Source organism: Micrasema longulum, unplaced genomic scaffold (assembly GCF_059751315.1).
Source record: "Micrasema longulum isolate JH-2025_06_02 unplaced genomic scaffold, ASM5975131v1 h1tg001282l, whole genome shotgun sequence".
NCBI lineage: Eukaryota > Metazoa > Arthropoda > Insecta > Trichoptera > Brachycentridae > Micrasema > Micrasema longulum.
Window position 1 is genome coordinate 1 of NW_028278469.1, and position 18,185 is coordinate 18,185.

Below are 18,185 nucleotides of genomic sequence, written 5' to 3' on the forward strand. Positions count from 1 at the left end.
TGTGCTGTATTGTACATTTAAATACCTAGTAACCGGATACCTTCTAAAATTTAGACTGTTTCATTTTATTTTATCTTAATAAGCATCAAATATAGTACACCGAATTCAAAAAATACATTGACAGTTCAAATTTTATGAGGTATCACGTTTTTAATATGTACATATTTACGCCTAAGAAAAAATAAATTTATGTTTCCACAAATCGAAATAATCCGATCTTTTATTTTATCTTGTCTGTGCTTGTCATGTTGATGCCAATACAAATGTCATTAATCGCCAGGAGCGTTTGCAGAACTAAAGTATTTGTTTTTTTTTACATATTAAATATTTATGATTATTAATCACCGATTCACACCTAACTTGGGAATCGATATAATTGCGCGAGGGTTTCTAAAAATGGCTCCTAATAAACTATTTTTTAGACCCTAAGATCATAATTGGCAAAATTCCAACAGATTCGCGAATTCATTCATTGCTAGGATTATTTTTTATTAACCACTTACAACACCTACAGACTTTCTTTTCTCTAAAAATGGATAAAGCTTTCCATATTTTTTCTTCTCGTCTATTTTTAAGCTAGCGCCCTTTGCACGCGCTACTATTTGTTTTCGCCTACTTTGTTTAAGATTATAGGCTCGATTCCTGGCAAGGAAGACACAAACTATTCGATCTCTTGCTCTGGACCGGCACCTAAAGCGTGAGACTGGCCGCTCTCCGCAACTGTCAAATATAAGGCGACAAATGACAAGCAAACTAAAATGGCGGCCAGAAAAAATCGGTCTGGAACATAAAACACATCTCGTAGTTAGCCCCTTTTCTTCAGTCTAACACTCTTGCTGCACAGTTAGAACTCTATACGATAAGGACACTCATGGCGGTATGCTGTCAAGTTAATTAAATCACTTATGTCGATTGAAGGATAGACCGAGAGCTTTCATCACATAAATCTATTCCTAAGCCAATTAATTACTACCTAGCCCAAAGCTGCAAGTAAAACCGCATTATATGGATCAGGAATGGTTGACTGTACAGAGCTGTTTGGTTTAATAACAATACATGTGCCAGCCAGGATTTGTAGACGGTACCACCTGTTTCATGTACCAATAAGTAAAACATCGTATGTTAAAAATGCTTTTTTTCGTAGGACTTTTTCAATGTACAATACAAAATTTAAAAATATAGATTATACAAACATCACTCTGTCAGATTTAAAATTTACACTAAAAATGTATTCTGTAACTTAGTAGACATTATAATAATAAATATGTACATCTCCCCTCCCCTCCTTATCCTCTCTTCAAGCATTTTTGTCCTTATCCCGCCCAATTTACAGTAACTTAATGTTCTTAAAATAAATATTTAAAAAATCTTTGATTATTGAGTACATGAAAATAACATTTTTATATGTATGAATTGTATGTATTTATTTTATATGTAATATATATTTTCTTTACTAACTTTGTATGCTATGTGGAAATCTGTTATTAGTTCTGAGTTTATACACTATATCTGTTTGTTTACTAAAAATATGTATGTAGAACTGTTGATTTCCCAATTAAAATAAAATAAAATAAAATAAATCTGAATAAAATTCTGAGCTAAAAGTCTTGAGCTAGTTTTGTAAACTCTCATTACATGTATTTATGGTTCAATTTTCAATTCAATCACAAAGACGCACATGGTATTTATCGTTTTATTCGTTCAACCACTGCATATTCATGTGTTCAATGAACCTAAATTGTTAGTAACTTCAAATCTTTTTTTTATTTATTCCTTGAGGTAAAATTCATTTCGTTCTATTTTTTACACACGTAAACCACTAAAAAAAATTACGCCTTTACAAAGAAAGAAAAAATCAGAAAAGTAATATTAAAAATTGAAGAATCTTTGATAATAACATATTCGCAAAAAAAGTATCCATGTAAGTTTTTATGTGCGCACAATAAACACCCAATAAAGTTATCCACAAAATACTTTTTTAAAAATCCAGTGAATTCAGAAAAGAAACAATTCAAATCTAAAATCTTAATTGCATTTTTCAGTGACGATAATTATTATAAATTATTTTCTCACCAAGCTTATTTAAACTAGCAAATAAAACATTCCATTTCTCAATTTTATAACATTTAGATAACAAAATTTATCTCACATTTGGCTTTCTAAGTAAATACTTTTCATGTAGTTAATATGTTCGAAATTAATTTGATTACCTAACTTGTGCTTTGAGAGTAAACAAAATCCTTTTTGGTACAATGTAAAATTTAAGATAACGTCTATCAAGGAATAATGCTAGAAATTTGTGATAATCCATTTTAAATGTACCGACACGATTTATGTGTGTTTAACTTACGATACAAATGAAACAAAATGTAAAATACTGAACCTTTTCATATAAATAACTACCTGAACCCGGCTATGCTTTGCAATTGCTTAATTTGAATATATTAATAATATAGCTTAAATGAACATAATTTCAATTTCAATTTTCATTTTCAATTTTATTTATTCATATATATGTTCATTATAAAATGGAATATCTTAATTTATACCATAGAAATAATTAAAATAATTAGGTATACATAAAAACCACATCAGTATACATAATACACTACACCCATAATTAATAAATTACAACAGTGCTATTAAAAGTGAACTGACATTTATTGATAAGTACATAAAATTTCAAATATCTGCCTTCTAATAACATACAAAATGATAAATCAAACTTCTATAACTAACTTATACAAAAAAATATTCATTTAAAAATGTGAATTGAACAGGAATGTTGCGTCTCATAAAATGAAATAATACGGACCAAAATGGACACCAAGTCGTTGGAACAATAGGCATAATCCCCCAGTCTACACACGTGCGTTTCCAGAAATTCTCCAGCAGCCTAGTGGACCACATGGTGACGATATCTACCTACTGTCTACAAAAGATTCTCTTCGGACATCTATCTCCCTTTGTTAACCATGGAGTTGATACAGTGCTTTATTTATTTAGTTTTTTATTGCTTAGTTCTTGGCATGAACACTTGACAAACTTACTATTATGCTCTATTTTTTATAAATTGATTGATATCATTCTAACTTTGCTAGAATTCCACTCGTCCATGCGCTTTGTAGCTGCACGATGATAGGTTATCTAGCTTTCATATACCAACTTAAAAATACCTAAATTTTATAAATGGGGTCTAGAATTCCAATCGTCTATGCGCTTAGTAGCTGCAAGACGTGTTGTAATCTTACTCCTTTTTATTATTCATATTATTTTTATTTTTTTTTAGTATCATTAATACACTAAATTTATTTGTCAATTTTTAAAATGTGTAAATGGGGGCTAAATTTCTAACTGTCTATGCGCTCTGTAGCTGCAAGACGTCCTGTAATCTAGCTCCTATCTGTTATAATTTTTTATTGATCTTAATTGAAAACGAGGAACTAGAATCCCAACCGTCCATGCGCTCTGTAGCTCCAAGACGTACTGGGATATTTATTAATTGTACAGCGCCCTTGAGGTGATTTTCACAAAAATGGCGCTATATAAATTATCCAACTATATATATATATATATATAATATCCAGAGAATAATGTGTTAAAAAGTAAGAAAATCTTGTAACGAAAAACTCCCTCAGAGACGTGGAAAATGTCAACGTCCAAAGTAATATTGTTCAACATAAAGATAGCCCTTCCAACAGGCATAACCATTGGCAGGTTGGTCCTGTATATTGGAATGTGAAAAAGTCTATGCTGATGCTGTCTAAGGTTATTATCCGGAACATAAAAGCTAATGCTCTGCATAATTTCCGGGTTGTCAATAATACCGCGCAACAATCAAAAGAAGTGCGTATTTAAATACACATTCCTTCTTGTCTTCAAACTGCTGTAACCGAGCATACCCTGGAGAAACTCAGTGGGATAAAGCCATGGATAATATTCGCACTCCCTCATGCAGAGAAACCGAATATTTTTTTCTGAACCCTCTTCACCATAATTGATTGTTTGATATAAATTATCGTAAAAGTAACCATCCTACAACGGGGTAAATAAGTTTCTATAAAATGTCGTGTTATATAAGACTCGCAGCTAAAACATAAAGGTCGGTTAGGTTCTCGGCAAATTTTAAATATATTTTTTTGGAAAAAAATAGTAAAAAAATACCATATTTGTGTATCGAATAGTAAAAAATTGTTTTTTTAATTATTTTTTATTGATTAAAAAATATAAAATACATAAATAACATATTATACTCCGAGGAGTTTACAACGGAGTCCTGGTCTGGACCCTTATGTATGGAAGCGATGTATGGACGATGAAAAACAGGGATGAAAGTTGGCTGAATGCTGTCTAAATGCGATCTCTCGGGTAAATGCGTGGTAAAACCATGTACGATAGACGCACAAATGTTGAGATCCGTCCACTATGTAAGGCTGAGACAAGCATTATCGACAAAATCAAGAAAAGAGCTTTACGCTGGTTTAGACATGGCTAAGAATATTTACAATGAGAATGTTGATGGATGCAGAAATAGAGGTAGACCGAGAAAGACATGGCATGACCAAATCCAACAAATACTTGAAAATGGACATGTCAAAAGTCGGATTAATCAGCTCGCGTGTATGAGAAGATGTGTGAATGTAGAGGAAGCGAGATCTGTATGCAAAGATAGAGTGATGTGGCGTTCTATCCTCTCTGCCTACCCTTACGGGGAAACGGCGTCATGCTTTGTTGTTGTTGTGTTATAAATAAAACTAATTTGGGACGGTACATAAAAAAAAAATGACTACAATTTGGTTACATGATATGCCAGGGAAATCTGGCGAAATCCATTATTCTTTATTTCGAGCAAATCACAAAAAACTGATACAATTTTTTTTTTTTTTTTTTTATAGTCAGTTAATATTTTATGTGTTACTAGTAATAAAAAAATCATGATTGTGTCAAGAAACAATAGTAAAATAATTTGATCTTGAGGATTACTAATTTTGAAATTCTCAAGTAGAGCTCACCTGTTTAATCCCGTATTTTTATAATGGCCGATTTCATACGACCGTAAAAATCCACACAGAATGATAAAATTATTGTTCCGTATTTTTCGGACCATAAGACGTACTTTTTTGCTCTGAAAATTCAACCAAAAATTCGGGAGCATGTTATGGTCCGATGCGTCTTATCGTCCTCAAAATAACGTAATTGTATGCTTTTTCTCCGTTAAGGTAATAAGGGAGAATAGAACGCCATAGTATTCTACCTTATACTAACATTCTTTTATTATTACAGGGTCTACCACCATCTTCTACAATGGGTTCCATGGCTATGATACATCTCGTCACAATCTTCGCCTCCATCCTAGTTCTGTCTCATGCCATGCCATACAGGGTAAGAAATTCTTATTTAAAATTATTTGTCAGGTTTGTTGCGAAACGAATGGATGAATAAAGAATGATAAAATTTATGTGTTTATGGCGAAAATGAATGGTAACTTAGGACATAGGCGGCCAAAAAAATCGTGGCATTCTGTCGCGGTACCAAAACGGCGCAGACGGCACGCAACATCAATGCGTGCGGGCTAAACTCCGCAAGCGAGCGCACAGTTTGATCGCTTCTATTCGGGTACTTTCGACTTTACTGGGAATACAATTACGGAGTTCAAAACGGGGAATTGAAAGCAATAGTGGTAGCAGACCTGTCTCAAACCACGACTGAGCTAGTAGCGGCTTTCAACGTAAGTGACTAAACAACATTAAGCCATTTACATAATGTCGGTAATATAGAAAAGTAGATACTGTAAGTAGGATCTGAAAGCCATTCTGAAATCGGCCAACGGGAAGTGATATAAAGATTGGAAAAAACGTTTGCATATGTGTATTGTCTCTAATGGGGGTTGTTTTGAAGGGAATAAAATAAAAATTCATGAATAATTATTTAGCTAATGTTCTTTTTTTAAAAAATCCAAGTTATGGTTTAATGTAAGGTATATAATTAGCATTCTATTTTTGAAACTAAAATATTTCTACACAAATATTGTAGGTGTACTGGGTTATGTTGACATATGGCCCAAGTGCGGCCTGCACTTATCCCCACGAAAAATATATTTTACGAGAAAAGGTTGCTGACTCATGCCTTCAACCAAAGATCACCTAAAAGAAACCTATGGTAAAGCTATGGCGATCCTGCCTCGACATTATCCACTCCATTTTTTATAACTACAGACGTATATTGTCAACAATTGCAGACAATGATGGAGAAGCTCGCAGTAAAACAACTGAAGCTGGTCAGGGTAAACGGTTTCTCTGGTGAGTTATTACTCTGATCTTAATCATAGATTTGCCTAAGACAACCGTTGACAATCCGCGGCTTGCGAGTCACATGCGCATGCGGCTTATTAGCCACTTGAATGCAGCTCACACAGCGCAAGTTTCACTTTTTGATCCATTCCTTTCGTCTACGGGTTGTAAAAAAGAATTTCTAGGAGTATTGCATTTTGGAGCACTGAGAATATTACAAATGTTGTCATTAATATTAATAAAACTCGACAATTTTTTTTGTAACTTCAATAAGTCTAAAATATAACCGAAGTGAGAATAGTTTTGTTTCTATTTTCAAGACAAAATTTTATTATGGGATACTCGTTTACCTTTGCGTCACTCATTAAGAAGCGCTTTGTGCGAAAACATTTTCAAAATAAATTTACAATTTAATGAATTTGGTGATCAAGATTGTCAACACAATGAGGAAATATTGCATACTACGAATATCGATAAAAATATGTGAAATTGATTTAGAAAAATTAATTGCATTTTCAAAATCAATATGGATGTTATGGAAAAATGTTTTCATTCACAAAATAAAATTGTTAAAAAATACGTCCCAACAAAAACGCCACATGTTTGGCCTTCACAAATGTGACGTCAAGATTCATGACTACGTTCTATTACATTTTAACGGTCACAAATGAAGGTTAAAAATTTAATCTAATCGTGACATATAAGAGGCGTGGCCAATGTAATGAAACGTGTTCGCAAAATTTTAAAATGAATTAAAAAATATATTAAATAAAAATATTAAAACAATTTTGTTTTTAACCACTAATTTTTATATTCCACCGACCGGTTTTAAAGCAAACAAGCTTCTTCGTCAAGGTTTACGTAACTAATGAATTGATTCCTTTATTTTATTGTGTTTATATATTTATATTTTTATCATTTTCACTAAATACTATACGTGGACCCAATAAATCAAGTCGTTTTTTCCTTACACGGGTGGTAATTTGATATCATTATTTTCAAAGTTAGACAGGAGAGGACTGAAAGAAATATTGTTTATTTGGTTATTAATTATTGTTTTCTTATTATGAATCGCTTTTTTAATTTCTTAGATTTCTAAGTTGTCTAATTTTAATATTTTATTTTCAACATGAAGTACTTTTAATCCAGTGTCTTTATTGAAGTTATGATTATTTTCTATCAGATGATTTGCGAATTCAGAAAAATTATTATTATTTAAGCATCTTAAATGACCTTTTACTCTAATATTAAAGTTTTTTTTACTTTTTCCAATGTAGATTGAATCGCAATCATTACAATTTAATTGGTATATCCCAGATTTGTTATATTTATGGACATTGTCTTTGTGATTTTTTAACAATGTTCCGATATTATTAGTTGTGTAGAAAGCCCGTTTAATGTTTGATGGTAGGGAATCAGATAATTGTTCTGAAAAAATGTCATTGTCATATCATGTCAAAATTAGTGGTTAAAAACAAAATTGTTTTATTTATTTTATAACAATGAATAACCACAAAGTTATTGCTTCAAATATTAACTTTATATAAAAAATAATAATTTATTCGGAGGTATTTCATGGATCCTTATTAATTTTAACATGTAAAAAAACATGATATTTCCCTATTGTTGCTAAAACTCTTTATCATCGCCAATTTTATTAATTTTTACTTGAAATAGATATTAATTACGGAGATCTTCGCTGTAAAAAAGTTGTGGGGAAACAGTTTAAAACTAAAATAAATTTGACTCTTAATTATTGTACCACTGATATTTGGCCCTTTTGACTTGTGAGTTTGCCAACCACTAGCTTGAGAAATTTCATTTTGAAAGCATTCAGCCTACTTTCATTCTTGTTTTCCCGATTCCATGCTTCACTTCCATACATAAGGGTCGGCATCAGGACTCCATTCTGATCAGCTAATTTCGCCTCCCGCGACGATCATCATTTGCCAAAGTTGATTCAAGTTGTCCGTTTACTCTGTTCCCGGCACTCACCCTCATTTTTTGGTTGAAAAAATCAACTATGTTGGTATTATAGATAACGTGGTATTTTCATTGTCCATTATATGGACGTTATATTAACTTGTAGTGTAAATATTTTCACCCGATGCACCGTTAAACGCGTTTTTTCTATTCCATGAAATTCCCGCCCACAATTATTATTTATTCCGCTTAGTAAAATTTAATATCGTGACAAATACACAGAAGTATGCATTATAATGGAGATATTATCAACCATCGTGAATTAAATTCTTTCAGTGAATACGTTTTTAATAATACATTATGCTTTCGATGCATGTATATTTAATTCCCTGCGGTATAAAAATACACGTATATAATTAAAACGTTATAAACTAAAAAAAAACTCACCACCACAAGATTAACCATCAAAAGGATGTGCTAAAAAATTAGTTTGCATGTGGGTGATGTAACATCATGATACCTCGAGAAAAAAACCAAATACTCTGAAGTTAAGATATTTTTTAAAAGCTTAGTAACATAATGTTAATAATTTATTTTCCACAATTTATAAAAATTATCATATAATTTAGGCCTGTTATGGCAAAATAAATAAAAAAACATAAATACGCCGGTCATTTAACTAGCGTGCACTCCCGCTCACTGCCAATAACTGACTGATTAAACGTGTTTCGTCTTTTGTTTTCGTCTCTTTCTCACAATCACCGGCCACAGAACCGCGTCTTTGTCTTCCTTGTGTATAAGTCCTATTCTCGTGCTCTTTTTTAAACAATTAAATAGAAATATCACATATTACGATACCAAAAAAATATATGAAATGAATTGAAAATAATTAATTGTATTTTCGAAATCAATATGGATATGTTGGAGAAATATTTTCATACATAAATGTAAAAAAGAAATTTAATAAAAATACGTTGCTAGAAAACCGCAACATGTTTGGCCTTGGTAGTTGTGACGTCAAGATTTGTGACAATGTTCTGAATAAATTTGAATGAGCAGGAATAAATAAACATGAATCGTGACGTATTAGGAGCGTGGCCAAAGAAATTCCCGTTTTTGCGGAATTCAAAATTACAAATTTAAAAATATTTTTTATGCCACCAATAATTAGCAAAAATTTTTTTTTACTGGACAGTATTTCAAAGACCTTTATTACTTTAAAAATGAAAAAGTAAATATTTCCCTATTATTCTTCGCATAGTAAGGATAAATATTTGTTGTATTAAAATACTGCAAAATGTCAATTTTAATATTATAAAAAATCCAACATCATCGTTTAAGTAAATAAGAGAGATATTTATGTAAAGTCTTGTATCCTATGTAGACTCGTCTTACACCACAGTCATACAAGAATTAAGACTAAAATCGACGTCACGATATCCCATTTTTTCGCACCTCAAAAACTGAACCAATTTTCGCGTTTTTCTTAAACAAAGTATCCAAATAAAATCATCCTTACAAGACAAAAAGACTTGATTTAATAGTGCCATCATCATCATCACCATAATTCCCTTTCCGCACCTAATGGTGCATAGGACACTGCATTGGTACACCAATTGCAGCGTATCTTGATCATTTTTGTTACATGAAGGTAAGATGATCAGTCTTACGCCTCAGGTACTATTCCAGGGACTATAAAATATTTTAGTGTGAAACCACCCTTTTAAATCAATATTTCATATCAACCATGTCGGGAATTGAACCCGAAATGAATGGTAGGCAAACGCGCTGAGCATTACACCAAGAGGCCGATGAGGCCGACAAATACAACATAATACTGATACGATAAAATAGGGTATAATTCATTAGTTAAGTAAAGGAAATTGGAAAAAAAACCAAAGTAGGGAACAAAATGTCGAACACTCCTCTAGTGGAAGGGAAGGCCTGTTGACCACTGCCAACAGGCCGGCTTCTCCTGAAGAGTTTTAAGTGGTTTCCTCACCACGTGAGCAAATGCTGAGAAGTTCCTGATTAGCCCACATTAATATATCCCTCCTGATCCCAATAGTTTAGATAAATTTTAAGATATTTAATTGCAGAAAAATCCACTTTTTGAAATATAAACCTTGTATATTATAAGCAAGGTAAATAATAAAGCAACTCCCATATAAAAAATAAAAATAAATAAATAAAAAAAACACCTTGATAAAGAATCAATTAAAAATAAAATACTTCACTAATAGAACTTTAACATTGGCTAAGATCAACGGTGTCTATATAATTCAGGGAAGAGTTATTTGGAGCATGGGAAATATTGCTGTTAGAGTGTACAGAAGATAAATAATATTTAAAAAGATCAGCAATATCTTGACTATCAGTAATGTGAGTAGCATTGTCGCAAAGCATAGCATACTTGAAAGAATATCACTTTCTAAACAAAAAAGCTGAAAGTTATAGAGCTGAAACCTTTTTTGACGCGGGAGACATTCTGATGATCTATAAAATGTTCTTCATATCTCGGTAGTCAGTTGGCAGAAGAAACCATCTGTAATTTTAAAAAATGTTCAGAACAGCTAAAAAACTACTCAATTTCAAGACGTTGATGCACAAATTAAATATTTTAGTGCCACTTTTCAATAATAAATTACCATCCGGTTTTACTGAAATATTTATTAAAACTTTTGAAAACTACAAAACAGAAAATATACACATGGTCCCTTCTGCCATCTGACTACCGATCTGTTGTAATATATGAATATTAATAATTCTCAAGGGGGTTGAATCCAGTTCTTGTTTGCAAAAATTTGTATCGACTCAAAATATTGTTGATATATTTTTTTATTATTATAATTAAAATGCAATCGTACCAAGAAATATTAAGCCCACTAACATTTCTTTCTCTCTGACGTGAGGTAGTTTTTTGAGTGTATTCGTGAAAAACTCAGCGTTATTCTAGTTAAAGTATTGGTGGATGTGGAAAATTTCGATTAACTCAAAGTTTTTTTTAGAATTTTTGATCGTATACTTCACAGTATTCGTTATATTATTCTGCCGAAACTTTGAGTCTCGAGCTTACAGTAAAATTAAAATCCAATCACATTAAAAATTTGAATTCTGATTTTCCATGAATCTTTCTTGAGATAAATTTCAATAGTGATGGTCACACTGGCAGATTTGTGTAAAATTGTTTTTCAAAGGAAAAAAATGCACAGTACCAGTTTATATCGCCGTGACCGTAAAACAACGTCGTGTGTGTTTGTCTTCAAATTTACATGGGAGGTGTTTAATTTTTTTTTACGATTTATCTTGCAACTCGCCAAGTATAACGATATATTCTTTGATACTTGGGTTGGTTACATCTAAATTTTTTTTCAATCCTGTCGTATAAAGCCTTTATATAACCTTATAATCAAATAAAAAAGAAAGTCAATCTAGCGTTTTTTGCACATCCATCGTTGTTCAAAGATAACGATTATAAATCTTTCTGTGTTATTCAGGAGGATGTTATCAATAGGAGATAACACAACATGCTTGAATGATATTTTCAATCACCTTTATTGTAAGAACAATTTAAGAAATCTGATAATCAGTCTTATGCTTCAGGCGCCTGTCCAGGGACTATGAAATATTGTGGTAAAAGAACACATTTAAATAAATAACTCATGTCAACCATGTCGGGAATCGAACCTGAGACCTCTTGCATTGAAGATGAACACGCTGACCACTACACTACGAGGTCGAAAAATCGTATAACCGGTATATTAAATCAAAATAAACTAAAATATTGTAAAGTGTCTTACTCGACACGGGTTATCCCAGACATTGTTAATTAAGTTAATCATCACCATTCCATGTCCAATCCCCGGTTGGAGCATATGGTGTCCACAAATATTCTCAAAGCATCTTTGTCAGCTGTCAGCTTTTGTGCATCCTCCAAGTCAGGTTCGTGTCCCGTACTTCTAACACGAACTGCCGACGAACAGTCGGCAGTTCGGCAGAACGGCAGTTGGTTTTTACTGAGTAAATATCCAATATCCAGACAGCTTTTATGCTGGTCAATGTGGAACCTGCTATTCCTAGCAGTACTCCTTGTTTTTTTAAAGCTGCTATTTTCCGAAACTTAAATTCCTAGGTATTTCATTTCATTTTCTTTTTTTTTTGCACCACAACAGGCCAGGAGGCCCAATTACAGTGGTGAATTACATCACAGAACACCCAGGCTTGAGAAAAATTACATTTTATTTTTTTGTGTTCTCACCGGGAATCGAACTCGAACCCGGAACCTTCCGAGCGTGAGTCAAGCGTCTTGACCACTACATCGCGGAGGCCGCCAACTCTTAACCCTTTCGAAGATTTAGTTTGACAGAGTTGGGCGATTTTGGATATCAATGTACAAAGCGTTACACAGTACATTGATTTTTGCAATATTGATTTTCAAACCCACGCATGCAGAGAACCTATTTAACCTATCTACAGTGACCTGAAGACACCTCACTAAATCGTCAATTATAACCGCATCTTCAGCATACTCTAGGTTGCTGAGTTTTCTAGAATTGTCTTCCTTGGGATAAACTCTATTAGGTTCATAAAAAGGAACGGTACAAGAACGCACCCTTGATGAACTCCGGTAGTGACCTCAAACCAATCTGTGACAATATCGTTGATTCCGTCTGACTGATTCATCATCGCTATTTGAGTGAAGGGTTCGACAAATTTTAGAGGCATCCCGTATGATTCTAGTATTTTCCAAAGTGTAGGTCTATGCGAACTATCCAACGATTTTTCGTAATCTATAAAGCACATAACCAAGGAACTATTTAGTTCCTTGTTCTCCTGAAGAATTCAGCGTATGTTGTGGATATGATCCGTGCATAACGTAACAGGTAGGAAACCTACCTGGTTCTGCCTAAATACTTACATAATGGGTCCTCAAACTCTTTGCAGTGTTAAATATACAAGTGCTTTTTCCGGTATACTAAGTAGTGTGATGCCACGATAGTTGTAACATTTTAATGGATCATACTTTTTGTGTAATGCGTTGATCTCCCCATTTACCCAAGTTAATTCAAGTGTATAATGTATTCTTGTATGAAATAAATAAATATTTTAAACCCTCTAAAAACCTAGAATAGGGAAATATAACTTTTTTAAACATTTTTTTAGGTAATAAGGGTCGATGAAATACAGTCCAGTAAAAAAAATGTTTATGCTACTTATTAGTAGCATAAAAAAGGTTTTTAAATTTGCAATTTTGAATTCCCGCAAAAACGGTAATTGCATTGGCCACGCCCCTAATACGTCACGATTCATGTTTATTTTTATCTTTGTTCCAAACCATAAAAAAATTACGGAACGTCGTCACGAATCTTGACGTCATAAGTATTAATGCCACACCAACATGTTGCATTTTTCTAGTGACATTTTTATATTTTCTTTTTAACATTTCTCCACAATATCCGTATTGATTTTGAAAATACAATTAATTATCCTAAACTTGTTTCATATAATTGTATCGGTATTCGCAGTGCGCGATATTTAACTATTGTATTTTCTCTTCTCAAAAATATTTATCTCACTCTTTTGTGGTATAAATTAATTTTAAAAATAACGTAAATCTATTTATCGGCGTTAAGCTTCACTTACAATGTCATTTTATGTTTCTATGGTGTGCGTTATGATTAAATTGAAGCATAAAACTATTTGTATTCTGCGGCAAAGCGATAAACACTAAAACCTTTGTTCGACACGTAGGTACTTAAAAGATTCCATAGAATACATCCAGAATAAAAGACAATTAAGTTTTGTTTATTAAATCCCGCTATATTTACTTATTATCTTTGAAATAATGTAGAATTGCATATCTTGTTTCAAAATTCAATCAATTATTTAATTAAGGATCAGATATTGAAAACATCACTTTGCGTCATTTCAACAGACAAATACTATAAATAGCTCTTTATTCTAAATGGATAGTTGGGTAAACATCTAAAGTGTACAGAAATTGAAATCTAAAATAGAAATGTTAAAAATCCTTTAAGAAATAAATGCAGGAACTTACGGAAAACACTCGAAAATCCCACATTAATCAGCCAACTACATGTCATAAGCTCTGTAAATGCACGGACTTCCATATTCCCTTCTCAAATATAATTTATTTTTCTGTTGCAACAAATTTAGACTCGATTTTTTTTCTGTCATGCTCAGTGCGCTTCTCTGGGACAATTTATTACACAAATGAATGCATTCAATCCACTTGAAGGTAATGAAATTTTCACTGTAATTCCATCAAACTTTGGGAATACTTCGAAACGCTAGAGTTGCCTGTCTCCATAGAAATTAATATCGGAGTATAACACGTACGCATCCTAAATAAACATAACCAATAGAATCGGGTTGTGGTCCCGTGGCTAGTGTTGCGGACTCACGGATCAGAGGTCCGAGGTTCGAACCCACTCTACCCCAACTTGATTTCCGTTTTCTAATAGTGAGTTATTTACAACTCGTTGAAAATGGCGACCAAAATTTAAATATTTGGGCAAGTTATAAGAACGCTAATACGTATTTTTCTTTAAAAATGTAAATATTAGTCGATTCGGAGAAATACTTTGAGCTGGATCCACGTCGGCTTCAATCGTATTTTTTTTTTATATAAGGCGGGATGTGGGACTGGGTAAGTACATAAAATGAATGAACTGTTTAACGTGTTTGAAACGAATATTTGTAAAAAAAACATGACCACATATTTATTTGTATGTAAAAAGGCTAAACTTATGTTTTTTTTTAATTGACATCGAACCTCTACAAAATGCTGGGAAGAAAAAAAAAATCTTACATTGGCCCTTTTAGATCCAAGCCACATATTTATTAAAGATTTTAAATACTGGGGGGTTATTGATCGTTTTAACGCAGCATTCTCGACAAAGGAATTAATTATACCATAACACAATATTACTTCGAATTTAAACATACTTTGAAAATCGGTAAATAGTTTGTCACGATCCAGAGTTAACCTATATACATATATATAGGTGAAAAAAATCAAAGTGCACTGTCAGATGAGGCCCGCAGGATTGTGTGTTTAATGCCCGAAGAGCCGATTAATTGAGATACAAAGGACCGAATAACTAAGACCCGATGGGCTAATAGACTCGAGGCCTGGAGGTCTGTTTTACTAAGGCTCGAAGGGCCAAATTTTTTATTAAAATAATGTTACTCTTGTGTTGTATGAATAACTATTTTGTTACAGAAAAAAAAATTATGTACATATTATCTGCAAATAATACTTTATGAATTACTTAGCATGAAAACTTTCCTTCACCCGTCAGCGTCGAGTAATATTAACGGGTTTTAATAAAACGAATGGACATGCAGATATTAAATCGTAAATATATTAAAATGTAACTTTAATGATGTAAAATACAAAGTTACGATAAATATTCACATCTTCTATATGCTTGCCGTTACTTATATCAAGTGTATAATTATTAACATCTAAATCAAATATTTTCCCCTTTGACTGATAAGTACAGAAGCAACAAAGTTCTTTGCATAATTTATATTTAATGTACATAATACGAACGTCTTTTAAAAATATTTTACCCACGTGTTTTTATAGAAATGCAACGGTTTTTGTCCAATATAAGCATCCATAATAAATAAATCCAACACCAAATAATAAAATAATTTAACTGTGCATTACAGGTTTTTCTTTTGTGAAAAATTGCTCAATTTACACTAGATTAATACAAAATCAAATGATTTTAAAGGAAATACCACAAATCAGCCATCCAAATTAATGTCAAATTCAAAAGCTTTTTTTGTAATTAACGATTTTAATTTTGTCGTAACAATAAAACCCATTTTACATATTGTTCAATTCCTCACGGTACAGTAAAATTAGGGTGGATCGATAATTTGTAATATTATTTTTTTTTATTTTAAAATTTATTTATAAACCCTTACGGATTATTGCATTCATTTTACATAAAATAATATATACATTTTTCATTTATACTCTGTTGTTCAAAATAATATGTTTTACATCTTTTGAAAAGTTTGTCTGAGTCTTTTGTTTAGTTTTGTCTGGTTGTTTATTGTATAATTTCAGTCCCTGGTTCATTAGTCTTGATTGTCCTTGTCTTGTTGTAGAAAGTTGTATATGGTATTTGTCTGATATTCTCGTATTATGTCCATGTTGACTACAATTTTTTACAAGTTTTAGTTCTTCGTCTACAATTACATTAGTGGCTAATTTATGGATAAATTTTAATGATTCTAGTTGAAAGAGTTCAGTTATATTTAATTGCTTAGTTTGTTTAAAAGGTTCTCTAGTTGCAGTTAAATAGGGAAGGTCATATACTAACTTTAATATTTTATTTTGTTGTCTTTGTAGTCTGTTTATGTCATTTTGATACCCTGCTCCCCATAGTAGTTGCGTATAACATATTTTTGTTTTTACATAGGCTTCATACATTAGAATTTTTTTCCGTTTTTGGAATAAAATTTTTGATTTTTAAAAAAAGACTCGATAATGTCGCCACTTTGCTAATTAAATTGTTGAAATGAATTGTCCATGTTAATTGTCTGTCTATTGTTAGTCCTAAGTATTTAACATGTTCAATTTCAGTAAGTCGTTCATTATTTATGTAAGCATCTACTTTATGACATTTTTTTCTAGATTCAAATGAATAATATTGCATTTTTTTTCATTAAGTTTAAGTTAGTTTGTGTTTGTCCATTTAGTCAACATAGTAAGGTCTTTGTTTATGTGATTGTTTGTTAATACGTCTGTTTGATTTTTATAGAATAGTCCAATGTCGTCAGCATACATAATAATTTTTCCCTTGAAATTGTACAGTGACAAATCATTAATGTATAAAATATATAATATTGGACCCAAAATAGATCATTTATTATTATTATGATTATTTATTCAAAATTTATTCAGCGGCGATTCTCAGGTAAAAATTCCGCAAAAAGATATCGAGTGGAGATAAGTCGGCCTCGTGGTGTACTGATTATTACGTTTACCGAGAATGCAATAACTAATATTAATAAAATAAATAACGATCCACTCTATGTTGTTTTATCGTGCCATGTGAATTTCAACCAGGGTGGGAAAGGGGCTTATGAAAAGTTTAATTTTAACCAATAGATTAAGGGAGGATATTATTCAGTATCGACACAATTATAATGCATTGCTTTTTATGTGTTGACCCGTTTTAAATCAAATATAATGATTGATGCTCAGACATTGAGTCTTTGTGGGTATAAATATTAAAATGTTTTTTTTTAATACTTTATTTCCATATTGTATAATTTTACACTGTCTTCTATTTTTATACTGACATATTAATGCTTTTTAGTTATTAATTAAGAAACCGGTTGTGCTTACATGGACACCCGTCCCAACTCAACACAGGACTTTAAGTCCCATGAAGTTGGGACTTATGATCAATTCATTAATTGACTGTCCTGATTTGCTGGAGTTGGTGTGTTTCCGTGTACCTGGTCGACATACCCGCCACAGATTTCCTTTTTGTTCTACAAGTTCTAAGACCAACTCTCACATGCACTCGCCTATCCCTAGGCTCCATAAATATGGCAATCAGTATGAGGACAAGGCTGATGTATTTGGTTCTGGACTTGATAGTTATAAAACGAGTTTGATTTCTTTTTTTCTCTCGCAATATTATTCTTAAACTTTTCTTTATATTTAAAAATGTTTTTCCTTTTTTCATATTTATGTATTTATTTCGTATATATTTTTGGTTGCTTATGTGTATTTACCTACTTGTTATTATTGTTATAGTTATGCAATTTTATAATTTTTGTTATGTTTTTATGTACGTATTTTTTTTCATATTTATGTTCAATATATGTTAAAGGCAATTTATGCCGTTTAAGTAAAATAAATAAATAAATAATGTGTAATAAACTGCCATTAAATTAATAAATAAAATATAAAAATAC

At 31.8% G+C, this 18,185-nt stretch overlaps 1 protein-coding gene across 2 annotated transcripts in view; it reads left to right on the forward strand.

Moving 5' to 3' along the window:
- The first annotated feature begins 5,285 nt into the window (after positions 1-5,285).
- LOC148276082 (uncharacterized) overlaps positions 5,286-18,185 on the forward strand; it is a 95,371-nt gene continuing 82,471 nt past the window's right edge. For both annotated transcript variants that reach the window (XM_088234783.1, XM_088234782.1), the window contains exon 1: positions 5,286-5,382. In XM_088234783.1, the coding sequence (XP_088090909.1) occupies positions 5,305-5,382 (78 nt within the window). In that variant the 5' untranslated portion in view covers positions 5,286-5,304. The remainder of the gene's footprint in view (positions 5,383-18,185) is intronic.